Source organism: Dromiciops gliroides, chromosome 1, assembly GCF_019393635.1.
Source record: "Dromiciops gliroides isolate mDroGli1 chromosome 1, mDroGli1.pri, whole genome shotgun sequence".
Taxonomy (NCBI): domain Eukaryota; kingdom Metazoa; phylum Chordata; class Mammalia; order Microbiotheria; family Microbiotheriidae; genus Dromiciops; species Dromiciops gliroides.
This window is the reverse complement of record NC_057861.1, coordinates 40030290-40046870: the sequence shown is the minus strand read 5'-3', so window position 1 is coordinate 40046870 and position 16581 is coordinate 40030290. Positions and strand designations below refer to the sequence as shown.

The 16581-nt window shown below is 43.9% G+C and overlaps 1 protein-coding gene across 13 annotated transcripts in view; it reads left to right on the top strand.

Annotated features, from left to right (window-relative positions):
* The window catches only part of RIMBP2 (RIMS binding protein 2), a 522092-nt gene that overhangs the window by 474937 nt on the left and 30574 nt on the right, over positions 1-16581 (top strand). For 9 of the 13 annotated variants that reach the window (XM_043966745.1, XM_043966763.1, XM_043966787.1 and 6 more), the window contains 4 exons: positions 520-672; positions 4511-4669; positions 8956-9696; positions 12199-12316. In XM_043966745.1, the coding sequence (XP_043822680.1) occupies positions 520-672; positions 4511-4669; positions 8956-9696; positions 12199-12316 (1171 nt within the window). The remainder of the gene's footprint in view (positions 1-519; positions 673-4510; positions 4670-8955; positions 9697-12198; positions 12317-16581) is intronic. The other 4 variants (XM_043966824.1, XM_043966816.1, XM_043966807.1 and 1 more) reach the window with 1 other exon arrangement.

Below are 16581 nucleotides of genomic sequence, written 5' to 3'. Positions count from 1 at the left end.
GTGCTCTATCCACTACACCACCTAGCAGCCCGGGAAGACCTCAGTTCAAACCCTCCACAATACTTATTAGCTGTGTGGTCATTTGGCAAGTCAGTTAACCCTTCGATGTCTGTTTCCTTATCAATAAAATGGGGGATAATAGTAGCATGTCCCTCCCCTGGGTGGTGTGAGACTCAAGTGAGATCAGGTAGCTCAAACAATGTGCAGATTTTTATTTTTATTTATTTAATTATTTATTGGGGGGGGGGGGACTGGGCAATGGGGATTAAGTGACTTGCCCAGGGTCACACAGCTAGTAAGTGTCAAGTGTCTAAGGCCAGATTTGAACTCAGGTCCTCCTGAATCCAGGGCCAGTGCTTTATCCACTGCACCACCTAGCTGCCCCCCAATTTGCAGATTTTTAAATGACATCTAGAGGTCTGTTATTCTTATCATTAATACCAAGGCCTTGTCTGTTTTTAGTTCTTGCCAAAGATAAATAGTCCTGCATCACTTGCTTCTTCTCTTTTCCCCTCTAAGTTGGAGAAAAGGAGCCTGTTCGAGGACAGGAGCAGGGCTGGGCACTATGTGAATTCTGATGAGGAAGAAGAAGATGGCTATGACTCACCGGACATCAAAAGGAGAGGAGCTTCAGTGGATGATTTTCTGAAGGGCTCTGAGCTCGGCAAGCAGGTAATTGGCAGTGGCCAGTTCTTTGTTTGTTTGCTTGTTTGTTGAGGCAATTGGGGTCAAGTGACTTGCCCAGAGTCACACAGCTAGTAATTGTCAAGTGTCTGAGGCCAGATTTGAACTCAGGTCCTCTGGAATCCAGGGCCGATGCTCTAACCACTGCGCCACCTAGCTGCCCCTAGTGGCCAGTTCCTAATGGTTCCCATATGGTAGTAGGGACCTGGCCACCACCAGGGTGGTTGAATTTTACTGTTCCTCCCCAAAGTAAAGAATTCAGATACTCTCCCTACCAAAACCTCTGGCCTGTGAAGGTAGACAATTTGGGTTCTGACTTCTCTCTTATGGATAGATCCTTTTCTCATTTATTATTTGGAATTATCCATTCATTAACCTAAAACAGGGGCTCTCTCTCTCTTTTTTTTTTTTGGTGAGGCAATTGGGGTTAAGTGACTTGCCCAGGGTCACACAGCTAGTAAGTGTTAAGTGTCTGAGGCCGGATTTGAACTCAGGTCCTTCTGAATCCAGGGCCAGTTCTCTTTCCACTGTGCCACCTAGCTGCCCCCAAAACAGGGGCTCTTAACCCTTTTTATGTCACAGACTCTAATGAAGCCCATGGATTCCTTTTCAGAACAATGTTTTAAACTATATAAAATAAAATACCTAGGCAGTCAATAAATATTTGTTAGGACCCCGGACAAGTCACTTCACCCAGTGGGCCTCTTCCCTCCTCTGTCAAATGAGCTGGAGAAAGAAATGGTAAATTGCTGCATTCTCTGCCAAGAAAACCCTAAATTGGATCACGAAGAGTCAAACATGACTGAAAACAACTGAACAACAACAAACGTTACAAAGGAAACCAATTATGTTGAAATATAGTTATCAGAATATTAGAAGAAAGTTCACAGGCCTCAGTTTAAGAACCTCTGACCTAAAGTGAATATGCGTGGTTAGAGAAGCAAGAAGACCTAGGTTCAAGGCCTGCCTCTGATATGTGTTGGTTGTGTGGCCCTGAGAAAGACATTTATCTTCCCAATGTGCCAGGGAACAAAGCTTGTAGGTCCAGAATCAGGTTTTCCCCATTTTACAAACAAGGGAAATTGAGGCTGTAAAAAGTGAAATGACTTGCCCAAGATCACATAACTAGCATGGATTTATACCCAGGTCTTCCTGATTCTACGTCTGGCCTTTCATCCATTGTGCCACCTGGATGCCTTTAACTTACTTTTTAGTTGTGTGACCTTGAGGGAGTTGCTCAATCTTCCTGAGCCTCAGATGAAGTCTTAGAAAGGTTGCAGTCTGCTTATGTGGATGGAGTTGCATATAGATCTGCCCCACATTTATTTCAAACTGATTCCAGTGTATTCACAGAAAATGAGGGCCCTTTTTTTCATTGCAATGAGCTTTGTTCAGCTGCACCTGGCCCAGCTTATAGCTGTAAATCTTAGCTTATCTTTTTAATTTATTTGTTTTGCTAGTGATTTTCTCAAATCAGTGCTTCACTGAGAAAGTTGGGGCTGGTGATGCCTGCAAGGTGTTTCACTGCCTTATCCCCATCCTCCCATCTCCCATCCATTGATGCTGCTCAATTCATCTCAGCAAATATGCATTGGGTTTACAGTATTAAAGTCAAGAGGAACCTTAGAAACCATACAGTGCAACCATAACTTTCTCATTTTACAGATGAGGAAACATCAAAATCTCATATTTTACAGAAAGCCCCCCCTCCATTCTAGTGCCTTCCCTCTGTCAATTATTTCCCATATGTATGTTTGTGTGTGTGTGTATGTGTGTACCCTGTATATAGCTTACTCTGTATATGTTTGTATGTTGGTTCCCTCAGTAGATTGTAATCCCTTTGAGGGCAGGGACTGCCTCTTGCCTCTTTTTGTATCCCCAGTGCTTAGCACAGTGTCTGGTATATAGTAGGTGCTTAATAAATGCTTATTGAGTGACTGATGGAGGGCAAAGGGCTTGTCCAAGGTCATACAAATAATGAGCAGCAGAACCAAGATTCAAACCCAGATCCCCTGACTCGAAACCCTATGGGAAAGTCAGAGTGGGAAGGGTCTCAAAGGACGTCGAATCTCACCAGTACCAGAATCCCTCTGTGATTTTCCAGCCCTCAATCTAAGACCTTCCAAGGCAACCCATTCTACTTTTGGGCAGCTCAGAATCCCTCTGAGTAGCTCTCTTTGTTACGAAGTTTTCTATCTGTAAAGCTAAATTTTTCTCCCATGAGCCTATTAAAACATTAACAATTAAATCATTTCTTCCATCACAAACCCCCCAGGGAAAAATGTGATGCCAGAAATATCTAGATGGCACAGTGGATGAGCTGCTGGTCTTGAAGTCAAGAAGACCCTAATTCAAATCCAGCCAGAGGCACTTAATAGCTATGTGATAAGACCCTGGACAAGACACTTAATCTCTGCCTCAGTTTCCTTATCAGTTAAAAACAAAGATGATGGATAATAATAGGGCTTTTATGAAGCTCAAATGAGATAATGTTTGTAAGGTGATTTAACACAGGTGCTTGGCATGTAGTAGGCATTAATAGATGTTTATTACTTTTACCATTCACAAGATTTCATCCTTCTGGAGTTGTTAAGTTTACTTAACATTTTTAAAAATAATGTTTTCTTGATGCTTTGCATTTTTATTGTCACAGTCACTTCCAGACACATTCCAAGAGCTCTCCATTACGATAGCAGAAAATTATCAAAACCAACTAAGTGTGACTATATCTGACAGTTCCACACCTGTTGTCTCCCACCTCTCCCCTGAAAGGAGAGGGATTAGTTTCTTTAACTGCTCCTGGAGCCAGGATAATTCGTTATAAAGTACCCAGCTTCATTTGTCAGTCATTATTAGTCATCCTTAAGCTTACTCTGAATCTGAGGGAGGTCTTTCTTTGGTAACTGGGAAGCTGCTTAATCCTTTCCCTCCCTACCCCTACTGTGCTCACATAGTGGCCAGGAGTACAGGGAACATGGGATACAGGGCATCACCACCAAGCATGAAGCTTCTAACATTTGCTCAGTTCCCCCATGAAGGGTTGTCTGGTGATTCCTGCAGTGGGAAGGTTCTTTCCAAGCAGGACTATTGATGGCATCCAAAGAAAGAACCCTGCAATCATTTTACTTCCACGTTCTTCTAGATTCTCTCTCCTCTTCAGAATTCAGGTGTTTATCTGGGAAGAGGGGAAGGAAACAAGGAATTATTAAATGCTTACTATGTGCTGAGCACTAAGCACATTCATTTGAGCTGAACTCCATGACTTATCCATGAGAAAGGCAAAAAAGAGACTGTGCAAGATAGTCCTTCTTACATCTTAGAAAAGCTAAAAAAACAAAACAGAAAAAATAGGAAAAATCAGTGTGGTGCACTAAAGCTATGGTAAAATGGCTGGATGTGGAGCTGAGGGAACTGGGTACGAGTCCTTACTTTGCCTCCTGTATCTATGTGCTCTCCTCCTCCCTGGGATTCATTTTTTCATCCAGAACATGGAAGTGGGGCAAATAGATTGTAGGATCCTAGATACAGAACTGGAAAGGACCTCAGAAGCCTTTCATTTAATCCTCTCCTTTTACCAATGAGGAAACAGACCCAGGGAGATTGTGACTTGCCCTAAGAAAAGTAAACACTGGAGGTGAGATTTGAACCCAGGTTCTTTGACTTCAGTGTGTGTGGATGATAATTAAGCAACTATTCCGTTCTAAATCCTAAAAGATTTAGGTTTGTTAGAGACACCCAGCGCCCCGTATGAGGAGAGAGGCCGTATGGGGCAAGCCGAGGTCCCCTCTTCGGTAAGTATCCTATTCTCTCGACTCTGCTCCTGCAGTCCCACTATGCTCATGGAGAAGAATACCACACAGAGAGCAGCCGGGGCTCTGACCTGTCCGACATTATGGAAGAGGATGAGGACGAACTTTATTCAGAAATGCAGCTGGAGGACGGGGGCAGGAGGCGGTCCAGTGGAACCCCGCACAATACGCTCAAGGTCAGTGGCCAGGCTGGGTCTCTCTCTTGTTGGGCTATCTCTCCTTCTTTTTCTGTCCCCTTTGGTCCGCTCAGCCACCCCGGTTCTGGATGTTCCCACAGATTGTCCGTGTAAGATGTTCAATCTCGAGGCAGCTTCTTTCTTTCTATTGACCCGGCATCAGGAATGACATGTATATCTCTGCCTTGCTTCATCAGTAGTTCTCTACCACAGGTCATGGGAGGGAGCGGGGAGAGCCAATGCAATGCAACCCAGTGGCTATTTCTCAGTTACCTTTGGTGTGCACGGCTAGAGCTGCAGTGAAGTGTAACACATAACTTCTGACCTCTGTGAGCTTTCCTTGGAATTGCAGAAATAAGGGGGAGAGATTTAGTCACACCATTCTTCCGGTCAGGAATTTTCAATGGCTCCCTATTGCCTCTCAAGGATGGTTCCGACTTCTTTCCATGGAATTCACAGCTTTCTACAAGCTGGGACGCACTTCCAGACTTATCTTGTGCTCCTTACCCACAATTCTCTACAGTCTGTTCTCTGTCTGTGCACACACCCACCACATTTCCCCACCTTTGTGTGCCCTCTCCTTTTACCCTCTCTTTGTCTGCTGGATTCCTACCCATTCTAAAAGCTGAACACACATGCCACCTCCTCCATGAAGCCTTCTTTGTTTGCACTACCCCCTTCCTAGTAAGTAATGAGCTTCTTCCCTTGGGCCTCACAGAGCATTTAGCTTGTGTAGTTCCCAAATGCACTTCTGTGAACTCAGAGTGTACTAGGGATAGGGATAAAATTTGGGTCTGAGATTTCAGTAGTATAGGGAGCTCTCAGATGAAGAAACTCCTTCTACCAATGCAGGTTGGCACCTTTTCTGCAACTTAGAATCTTAGAGAGGATCTGGAACACTGAAGGTAAAATGAAAAAAAAAAATTAAAGTCCAGGATTGCACAGTTGACGGTGTGTCAGAGGTGAAATTTGAATCCAGGTCTTCCTGACTCCAAGAGTGGCATTCTAACCATGCTGTTTCTCCTAAGTATATATTAGAAAGAAGGGAGGGAGAGGAGTAACAACAAAAGAATGAAGAAAGGAAGAAAGGGGGGAGGGAAGGGAGAAAGAACAAAAGAATAAAGAAAGGATAGAAAGAGGAAGGGAGGGAGAAAGGAAGGAGAGAAGAAGGGAGTGAGAGGGAGGAAGAAAGGAAAGAAGGAAGGAAGGAGGGAGGGAGAAAGGAAGGAAGGAAGAAAGAAAGGAAGTATGGAAGAGAGGGAGAGAGGGAAGGAGAGAAGGAGAAAGGAAGGGGAAGGAAAAAAGGAAAAAAGGAAAGAAGGAAAGAAGGAAAGAAGGGAAGGAAGGAAAAACTCTTAACCTCTGAGTATCCCAGGTGACTCTAAGACCATCATTTGTAGAACAAGCACTGATCAGCGTTGACAGAGGCAGTTTCCTCCCAATACTAAAGAAAATCCCTACATTTGTGAAATCCCAGGTCCATAAAAAAGAAAAATAATCTCACAACAGGGAGATAGCCCTTTATCCCTTACTCTTCCCACCTCAGAATAGACGTACTCTCCTTCTTCATTCCCTGGAACTGCTCTACCCCTCTTCCAACAGTTCAAGAGCATGTCGGTTCTGGGGGAGACATTAGATAATCTTTGTCCAATTTGCGGAAACCTCCCCCTTGCTCTCAGCAAAGCTCACTGAATTACTACACTGAGGATCTGTAAGTCATGGTGGAGAACTAGTTCATGTGGTTTAAATGGAAGACACCAACCCCATCATCCCAATATGGCTGCCACATCAGTGATGCTTTGCATAGATTCAGACCTGACATGAGTTCTTCCACAGTGCCATGACTGTATCCTTAAAACCTTCTCTTCCCATGGCCCATGCACTTTGACAGCCCCACCACTGCTACTTCCACAGGTTCCCATGCCTCCTGACTTTTAAGAGTAACAGTGTCAAATCCTGTCCTCAGTGGGCTTCTTATCTCCTAAGGGTGGTTCCTATTGTCCAGACTCCCAGAACTAGAAGGGACTTGAGAGATCAGCACTCAGCCACAATTAAACTCAATGAGCATTTACTGAACATCAGGCACCAACTAAAATGGAATAGTCCTGCCCTCAAAGAGTTTATATTCTACCAGGAATCCCCTCTGTAACTTTCATGACAAAAGGTCTATAGGAGCAAAAATCCAATATCTGTATACTTTGCTTTCATCTTCATTTATTTGGCCAGTGATGACGTGGTCTTCCATTACTAAATCCCATGCAAGTTAAAATACAAATTGGGGGGAAATGAAGACTCTACAGTTGGGTAGTAAGGGGGAATTAAGAAATTATTTTATGTTAAGAATGGTTCTAGGGACAGCTAGGTGGCACAGTGGATAGAGCACCGGCCTTGGATTCAGGAGTACCTGAGTTCAAATCCGGCCTCAGACACCTGACACTTACTAGCTGTGTGACCCTGGGCAAGTCACTTAACCCCAATTGCCTCACTAAAAAAAAAAAAAAAAGAATGGTTCTAAAGTAATGAACCCAGTGGCCAAAATTCAAGTCTCACTGATATATTTTGGGTTCTCCTTTACTGGATGTTTGCAAGAGGAGTTTGGAGAACAATGGACCAAATTTGGAATCCAAGGAATTGGATTCGAATCCCAACTCCACTATTTATTGCCTATGGTTCCTTGGGCAAGTTACTTCACTTTCTCTGGGTCTCCGCATCTTCATAGGTAAGATGAAAAGGTTGGATAGATGACCTCTGAGGTGCCTTTCCAGCCATACAGTTCCACAATTCAATCCCACAGCATTTACCAAGCATTGACTATGGGACACACACTGTGCTAGGCACTGGAGACACAAGGACCCAATGGATCATGCCCTCTACTGAGGGGATGATATTGAGTTCCTGTCTAGATGGGCTGGTCTAGATGAACTCTAAAGTCCCTCCCAGGTCTGAAGTGCAGTCATTCTTCCACCCTCCCAAACCCTGTGGTGCTCCTTCCTCATTGACTGGCCCAATCAATCTGCACTTCTGTCCTTGGTAAGCACTGAAGCTCTTTTAATCAGAGCCTTTTGTGACCCCACAGTGCCCCCAGTTTTTCTCTGCTTTTGTGGCAACAGCGCCTGATGATTCTTTCACACTTTTCTTTATACTCTTTTTGCCCAACTATTCCATGTGCATCTTGTAGGGTTCAGTCCACCTGAGTAGAGCTGCCTCCTCCTGACAGGGTCTCCCAATCTCTAAGGACTCCCCTCTCCCTCCAAATCATCCTCGGGTCCCACACTCAGAGGTACCCATCCCCCCAATACTGATCCGTGCTCTCCAGTACATGGAGGTGCTCTGCGTGTTTAACAGACGAACTCACTCTCATTTACTATCTGAGAAACAGCTACATGGAATGTCCCCTCCAGCTGCTCCTCTCCGAGTGTGCATCCCTTCTCTCTACCTGGTATGTATTCTGTTCCTAGGGGGTGGCCGGTATCTAGAAGCAAGATTTGGTTGAGGGCTTGATGTCAGATCAAAGCTTCTTGGTTGGGTGAAGTTTTCAGCTTGGGGGTAAAAGAACTGCTGGTGTCATCTCATCATCAGCAGACGGGAGTCCCCCATCCGATGCGGGGTACCGTCCTGGGAATGCTTCCTCCGTGGCAGGTGCCTTTTGCCAATGAGAAACGGTATTATGTAAAGCTTGTCCCAACCAACAGAACATGTGGCCAGCAAACTAAGTAGGCCGAGATTCAAGCCCCTCTCCACAGTGGGTTTCAGGGAACACACCGTCCAGGGAAGAGCAGAACAGATAATGTAACCCCCAGACACTACTCTGTCAGCATGGAAAACACAGAGGAAGAATCTGTCTTAGGCCCTGAGCTTGGAACCACCCTGAAGCTCTGATCCCCATAGAACCTAGAACCTTTCCCTCAACCTGCCCCTCTCTCTAAGGTACCACTTTTGATTTTCTCTCTTTCTCTCTTTTTTTGGTCTCTTTGAATGGGCTGCTTTGGCTCCTTCCTCTTCAAGCATCAGTATGCCTGCTCTCTGTTTGTACTGTGATCTCCTGCCTTCTCTCCAACACTCTCAACATGTCTTTATTTTCAGAGACTCATCCAGAGCCTGCCATTCCCCCTCCACTGAGTAAGCCGCATGCCTTCCGTTTGTCATCATGTCTAAAACTAATTCTGTCTTTATTTTTCTTTCCTTCCCTTTTTGGGCCTCATTTTCTGTTCTCTCGTTCACTTTTTCTTCTGCACCTATTCTTCTGTTTTGTTCTTTGTTTGGTTTAACATCCCATACTATTCAAGGAGTGCTGTGAAAGTAGGACCACCACCGATGCAACTTTTTGGGAACAGCCCGAATTTCCCCCACAGACCCACCACAGTAAAAAACTGTTTAGTATCCCCGAAGTAGCCGAAGAAGATGGAGACTATTCTGAGCTGCTGCATAAACAAGGTCTAGGGTTGTCCTATAAGATGAAAGCCCCAGGGCCCAGAGGGCCTAGGTTCCCCAGGTGTTGCATCGAAGACAAGGCCCAACAGGCTACCTGGTTCCCTACCAAGCACAGGCTGTCTGGGTTTGCCCACCACTCAGAGGACTCTGCCCCTGAAGATAAGGGTTACAGATTTAGCCGGGCCCTCACCCGCAGCCCAGACAGTGGGCTCGACTGTGGGAGTGAGGAAGAGGAGTCTCGCTTTAGCTTCCGAAATGTTCACGGTCACCCGACTCCTCACGCCGGCCCCCCCTGCTGCCCAGGCCGCAGCCACTGTTCATGCCGGAGAAGTCCAAGGCCCCTTCTAGCCCGTAGGAAAACCCTGACCCGGCAGAGCAGCATTGAGGAAGACTTTGGAGAGCAGTTTGCCCCCGGTGAGGTCATCAGGAACAATGAGACCACACCTGGCCCTGAGAGGGCTAGCCCCAGGAAGAGTCACTACCGTGATCCCATGAAGCCAGAAGACCCTTGCTGTGCCGGGAAGGTCAAGATGACTGATAGCAGGGCACCCATCCTGCTTACAAAATCAGCTCCCAGAGATGGAGAAGGTGCTCTGGTGTGTGAAGTAAAACCTCCCTCCTCACATCTGCTTGCCGATCCAATCTGTTTTCGTTCTTTCTTCTTTTGATTTCCTAGTGTCCATCTTTGGGAACTTCTCCCACTGGCTCTCCTTTCATTCTTCATGCATTTTTTTTTTAATTTCCTCAGCTTCATCATTTTGCAGGCTTCTTACCATGCTCAAGACCTCCTTACTTTGCTTATAATGATGATTTTCCCACAGAACAAATTACAATAATGGCTGCTTTTATTAAAGGACAACTGAATCTAAATTTTAATTAAGGGTTAGCTGAACTAGAATTATTGGAAAGTTTGGCTTTCTTAGTGCTTTTTTCCCTCCTCCTCAATACACCCATCACCATTGTTATGACTGCTGCTGATGACAAGATCATTACGGATTGAAGTATTTGGCTTTTAGTCTTTGACTTTAAACCAAAAGCAAAGGGAGAAGTTCATAAAAGAGACTATGGGGGGCAGCTAGGTGGCGCAGTGGATAAAGCACTGGCCCTAGATTCAGGAGTACCTGAGTTCAAATCCGGCCTCAGACACTTGACACTTACTAGCTGTGTGACCTTGGGCAAGTCACTTAACCCCCATTGCCCCGCCAAAAAAAAAAAAAAAAAAAAAAAGGAGACTATGTATTGTTTCCAGATTGCCTCACCCTTCCTGCCACCCATATTCAAGGATGACTTTCCTGTCCCTGGTCAGGTTTTGTACTCAGTACCTAAGACAACTCCCTAGCCTTTTCCCAGGAACTGAGTTACTAACATTTAAAGAGTAGGTGTTCCATAGTAACAACAACTGGCATTTGCAGAGCACCTTATATTTGAGCCTCACGAAAACCCTGTGTGGTGTAGGTAGTCTGGATATTATCACCTCCGTATCACAGATAAGGAAACTGAGGCTCAGAGAGAGTGATTTCATTGGATCAGAAACCTAAAGCTGGAAAGGACCCTTGGAAGTCCTTCATTTTATACATAAAGAAAGAGATGTGGGGGGAGCTAGGTGGCGCAGTGGATAAAGCACCAGCCCTGGATTCAGGAGGACCTGAGTTCAAATCTGGCCTCAGACACTTGACACTTACTAGCTGTGTGACTCTGGGTAAGTCACTTAACCCTCATTGCCCTAAAAGAAAAAAAAAGGAAAAGAAAAAGATGCACAGAGAAGTTAAACCAGGGTCACACAGTGGGTATTAGAGGTAGTATATGAACCCAGCTTTTCCTGAAAGTAAGTCCACTATACTGAGTTGGTCCCCATACATCTCTAACCCACACCCTCCTATATCCTGTATCTGGGGATGGAAATGCAGGTGAAGCTTTGAAGTTGTTAGCCTGAACCTTCCCCCTACCTCATTCATTCATCCATCCCATCCCACCCCACTCCCAAACCTGTATTGGTGCAATCCATTATGTTTCTCCAAGAGGGCACTAAATATGAGACCATTACCAAGCAAGGATTTCACCAACAGTCCAGGAAGTCTGAAGGTTTTAACCTCTCTGCATCCACAATTTCTGGCCCACAGCTTAGGAAGTGTGGTGTTGAACATACCCTCCCTTTATTCATCATAAGCTCATTTATTCAAATCAGTATCATGAAACATTACGAATCTTTTTTTTTTCTTTTTCTTTGGAATAATGTAAGCTTTTCATCTAAACGAGCAGTGAACTGACCCAGGATTTCCCAATTGTTTGCCCTAAATCACTGAAGTTTATTTCATAGCAGTGCACAGAAAGAGCCAGGCTCAGTCAATCTGAACGTGCAAAGGAAATTCCAGCCCATAGGTTTTTATTATCCTCACATAGATATCTATGCCCCAAAGAATACATGTGGAAAAATCTGAATGTTTAAGGCAATAGAATGTTAGGTGTGGAAGGAAGCCTAGAGATTAATGGATCATTGGGTCATAGATAGAATAGAGGAGATGGCAGAAGTCATAGTGTCCTACCTCCTCCTTTTAACAAAACAGAGGACCAGAGAAAGTGAGGAAATTACTGCAAGGTCATGCACGTAGTCAGTGGTGGAGATGGGACTAGAACCCCAGCGTCCCATGTTCTGGTTCAGGGCTCTTTCCTTTAGCCCACACTGCCTGGGTAGAAAGAGATGAGTCTCCTTGCAATACATCCCATGGCTATGCACAGCAACAACTCATATGGCATCTTAGGACTCAAACTCAAGAGGGGAGAGCTCCAGTGTCTTTAAAGGAATGAGAAATTATATTTTATCCTACCAGAATATAAGCTTTTGCAACTTTTATTCAACTTCTTTATGGACAGCAACAGCAGACCCAAAACACAGCCCCCAAGTGACATGTCCAAACATGACTCGATTGGAGATTGACATTGGTCTGCTTCTCTTCCAGGGGCTTCAGCTAACCTTTCAGTTAAAAGCTAAGTTTAGTTGCCTTTACAGCTTCTGCTCCCCAACCGAAATGACCTTTGCAAATGTCCTTCAGCCTAGTGATGGTGTAACTTGTGACTCTGTTGTGTTGTTTTGTCTTCAGCTTTTAGGGAATCCAGCGTCTGCCGGACGGACTGATAGGGTGGATCACACGGGTCGAAGGTTATCACATGGCGGTGCTGGACCTCAGAGGCCCCGGCCAATGATGGTCCCTTCCATTGGTCAGTTGGCCTGATTGGTACATTTCTGTTCTTTACAAGTACAGAGTGAATTCTTAGTCCTTAATGTATTGCATATGTGTGTTTGTGTTTATATATTTATGTGTACATACAGTTATTTCTATGAAAGTAGAGTATTCAAAGCTAAAATACAGAAAACTCTCAATAATCCATGGCAGTATAAGACAAAAGAGCAATCAAATGCAATCTAAGAAGTATCATTTAAGTTCCAATTATGTGCCAAGCATAGTGCCAGGCACCAGAGATACAAAGACAAAAATAAAGTCTTTGTCCCCAAGGAGTTAACATTCTGAGGGAATGCAACATGGAAACAGATAAGTAGAAGTATATACACCATAATTGAAGGGGAAGAGGCCATCGATGCCCAGAGGAACCAGGAAAGGCTTCCTATGAGAAGTGACCCTCTTCTGATAGCCTTTAATTCAATACCCTGTTGTTGTTGTTGTTGTTGTTGTGTTGTTGTTGTTGTTGTTTCTTAACAGAGCTACTATTTAGTACACCTATGTAACCAATCTGGATTTCTCTACCTCTCCTATCCAAGACTCATCCTAGGATAGACACTGCTAAGAAATTGACAGCAAGAGCTAATGAAATCTACAAAATGGTTCATCAATTCTTGGATCACTGAGAGTTAATATAAAAATGGGGGGAGGAGACAATTGATCAAGTGAACCCAAACAAATGGTACAGTCGAGAACTAAAAGTGATGACTGGGAGAAGACTACATGTTGAAATGCTGATTGATAAAATTTAGAATAGAGATGAAAAGAGTGACTTTACAAGGCATGGATATAGGAATCTGAAACTGGTGCTCCCCTCCATTCACCCCCCCCCCAGCCATCCTTCCATGCATTGATCATCATCCAGCTTTCAGTTTCCATTCTCTTAACTACTTTTTGGAATTCAGTAAGTTGAGTCAAAGTTGTCCTTTCATTTGTTCCTTGGGATCCCATTAAAAAGAGTCTGTGGACAAATGTCAGAGGACACACTGAAGCAGGTTCATTTTTTTATTGTTGGAATGAATCAGGGTCATAGACAGAGGTTTGTTATAGCAAAATAAAAAGGGAAGAAAAGGAAAGAAAGAAAAGAAAGAAATTCCAAAAAGTATCATGTGCAAGATAATGGAACCCAGTTATTGAACAGAGTTGTGTTTTTTTAAAGCATGCACAAACACACACTTGTTCATGCGCATATACACATGCACACACTTGCACAACCTCTCTCACACTCAAAGGAAACTGAAACCATAGCAGGATTGCAAACAGACTACAATGTTAAAAGCAAAAAAGGAACCAGAAACAAATGTCCTGTTTCTCTAGCAGAGAGTTAAGAGAAACAACACCATTCAGGCATCTGATGATGGGCCTCTAACAAGATTCTAACCCTAAATGCTAACGGGGCAATGAGTCCCTTTTCCAGGTTTTCCTGTTCCCTGTGAAGGTAGAACTTCCCCAGTTATTCTAAGAGAACTCAGTATAACTGCCTTATTCCAGTTTTTGAGATTCCTGTCAGAATAATTCTGATGGTGTATTGGGAGGATTTTTTAGAAAAAGAAGCATGGGGGCAGTTAGGTGGCGCAGTGGATAAAGCACTGGCCCTGGATTCAGGAGGACCTGAGTTCAGACACTTGACACTTACTAGCTGTGTAACCTTGGGCAAGTCACTTAACCCTCATTGCCCCACCAAAAAAGAAAAAGAAAAAAGAAAAAGAAGCATGGCAGTGTTTGAAAAGTCCCAGGCAGGCCCCGTCCTTCAAAACATCTTTAGAAATCATAAGCATTGAAAATCAACTTGAACAAATAGAAAGGACTTGGCAAGGTTCCTCCCTTGTTCCATAATGGTTTATAAAATATTCATAATCTCAACAAGTTTCACTTGTCAAATCTGCATTCATTCTGTATGAAAGTTCCTCTATGTTGGCTACAAATCTTGATTTATCTTTCAGAGAGATTAGATTTAGCTTCATTAGTCAAGGGTCTGCCTTCCTTCTTTTAATGAAGACAGGAACAAAACAAGACAGAGTGGACAAGAAAACAGTGAGGAGAGAAAGGGAGGGATGAAAGAAGAAAATAAGGAAACCAGGCAAGAAATGAAAGGGAGGAAGAAAGGGAATGAAGGCAAAAGAAAGCCAGAAAGAAAGAAGAATAGCAAAAAGGAAAGAAAAGGAGCAAAAGAAAAGGAGAAATAAAGATAGAAGAAAGGGAAGGTGAGCAAGAAGGAAGGAGAGAAAAAATGAGGGAAAGAAAGGATGTTAAGGGCAGCTAGGTGGCGCAGTGGATAGAGTACCAGCCCTGGAGTCAGTAGGACCCGAGTTCAAATCTGGCCTCAGATACTTAACACTTACTAGCTGTGTGACCCTGGGCAAGTCACTTAACCCCAGTTGCCTCACCAAAAAAAAAAAAGAAAGAAAGGATGTCAAGCAGGAAGGAGAGAGGAAGAAAGGAAAGAAGGGATGAAGGGAGAGAAAGGAAGACAACCAGCAGACAGTCTGTCAGGTGAGTTAATCTATTCGTTTATTAAGCATTTATTAAGTGCCAGATATGTTCTAGGCACTGGGCTAGGTACTGAGTATAGAAAGACAAAAATAACAGAGTCTCTGCCCTCAGGGAGCTTATATTCTATTGGCAGAGAAAGCTGTACACAAATAAATATGGGGTATTCCAAAAGTCTTAAGCTATTAAAGCTTAATACTGTGCTAAGACTTTTGGAACAACTTAGACATTCATTATATATACAAAATAAATACAAGGTAATTTTGGCAGGAAGCTAACAGCAACTGGGGGTGAGGTAGAGGGATCTCAAAACCCCTCATGAAAAAGGCAACATTTGAACTGAGCTTGGAAGAAACTGAGGGTTCTTTTTGGAGAGTGCTGTCTATGAATGGGATGCAGCTCAGAGATGGGCAATGGAGTGCCATGCCTAAACAAACAGCACAAGGCCCAATTTGTCTAGGCCAGTGAATGCATAAAGGGGAACCATAACAAGGCTGAGAAGGTAGGATGGGACCGAGTTTTTGAAGGATGTTAAACGCCCAACAGAGGAGTTTGTATTTGACCCCAAAGAAAATAGGGAACCACTGGGGTTGAATGACCAAGGGGGTGATGACATTAGACCGTGCTTCAGGGGGATTATTTTCACAGCAGTGTGGAAGATGAGTCAATGAATGGGAAAGACTTGAAGGAGAGAGAGAGCAATTAGGAAGCTGTTGCATCATACATCCTGGTGAGAGATGGTGAAGCCTTGAATTAAGATGGTGATCATGTGGGTAGAGAAGTGTCCTCCTGAGAGGGGGACGATATTGCAGAGGTGAATTCAATAAGGGTTCATTGATTTGAGGGATTTATATGATCTGAAGAGAAACCAGAGTATAAGGGGTTCATTGATTTGATGTGTTGGGGTGAGGGTGAGTGAGGATTAGAATATAAGTCCTGGCTTGCAAACTTAGGCAACTGGAAAGATTCCCTGCTATCCAGGGATTCACAGACTAATGGAAGAGACAATATGAAAACTACTATGTACAAAAAGATATTTGTCATTCTTGTTTTTGAGTCATTTCTCAATCTTGTCCAACTCTTTGTGACCCCATTTGGGGTATTCTTGGCAAAGTACTGGAGTAGTTTACCATTTTCTTCTCCAGCTTCTTTTTACAGATGAGGAAACTGAGGCAAGCAGGGTTAAGTAACCTGCCCAGGGTCACACAGCTAGTAAGTATCTGAGGCCAGATTTGAACTCGGGAAGATGAGTCTTCCTGACTCCAGGGCTGGTACTTTATCCACTGTGCCACTTAGTTGCCTACAAACAAGATATACAGAGGATAAATTGGGAATAATCTTAGAGAGAAGGCATCAGCATTAAAGGAGATCATTAAAGGCTACTTGTACCCAAAAAATAAATAAATAAAAATAAAGGCTACTTGTAGAAAATGAAATTTTGACTGAGACCTGCAGGAAGTCAGGGTAGCCAGAGATGAGAAGAAACAACACTCCAGACATGGGAGGTGGCCAGCAAAAATGCATTCGGGAGATGGAATGTATTGCCAAAGGAACAGGAAGGAGACGAGTGTCACTGAATCACAGAGTGTATGGAGAAGAGGAAGTGTAAGAAAGCAGGAAGGGCATGAAGGGGCAGGATATGAAGGCTTTGGGGTTAAATATAAGATTTTATATTTGCTATCCGAGGGTGACAGGGGCCACCAAAGTGTATTGAATGGGGGCTGGGGGTGGCCTACGGAAACATCATCAGACCTG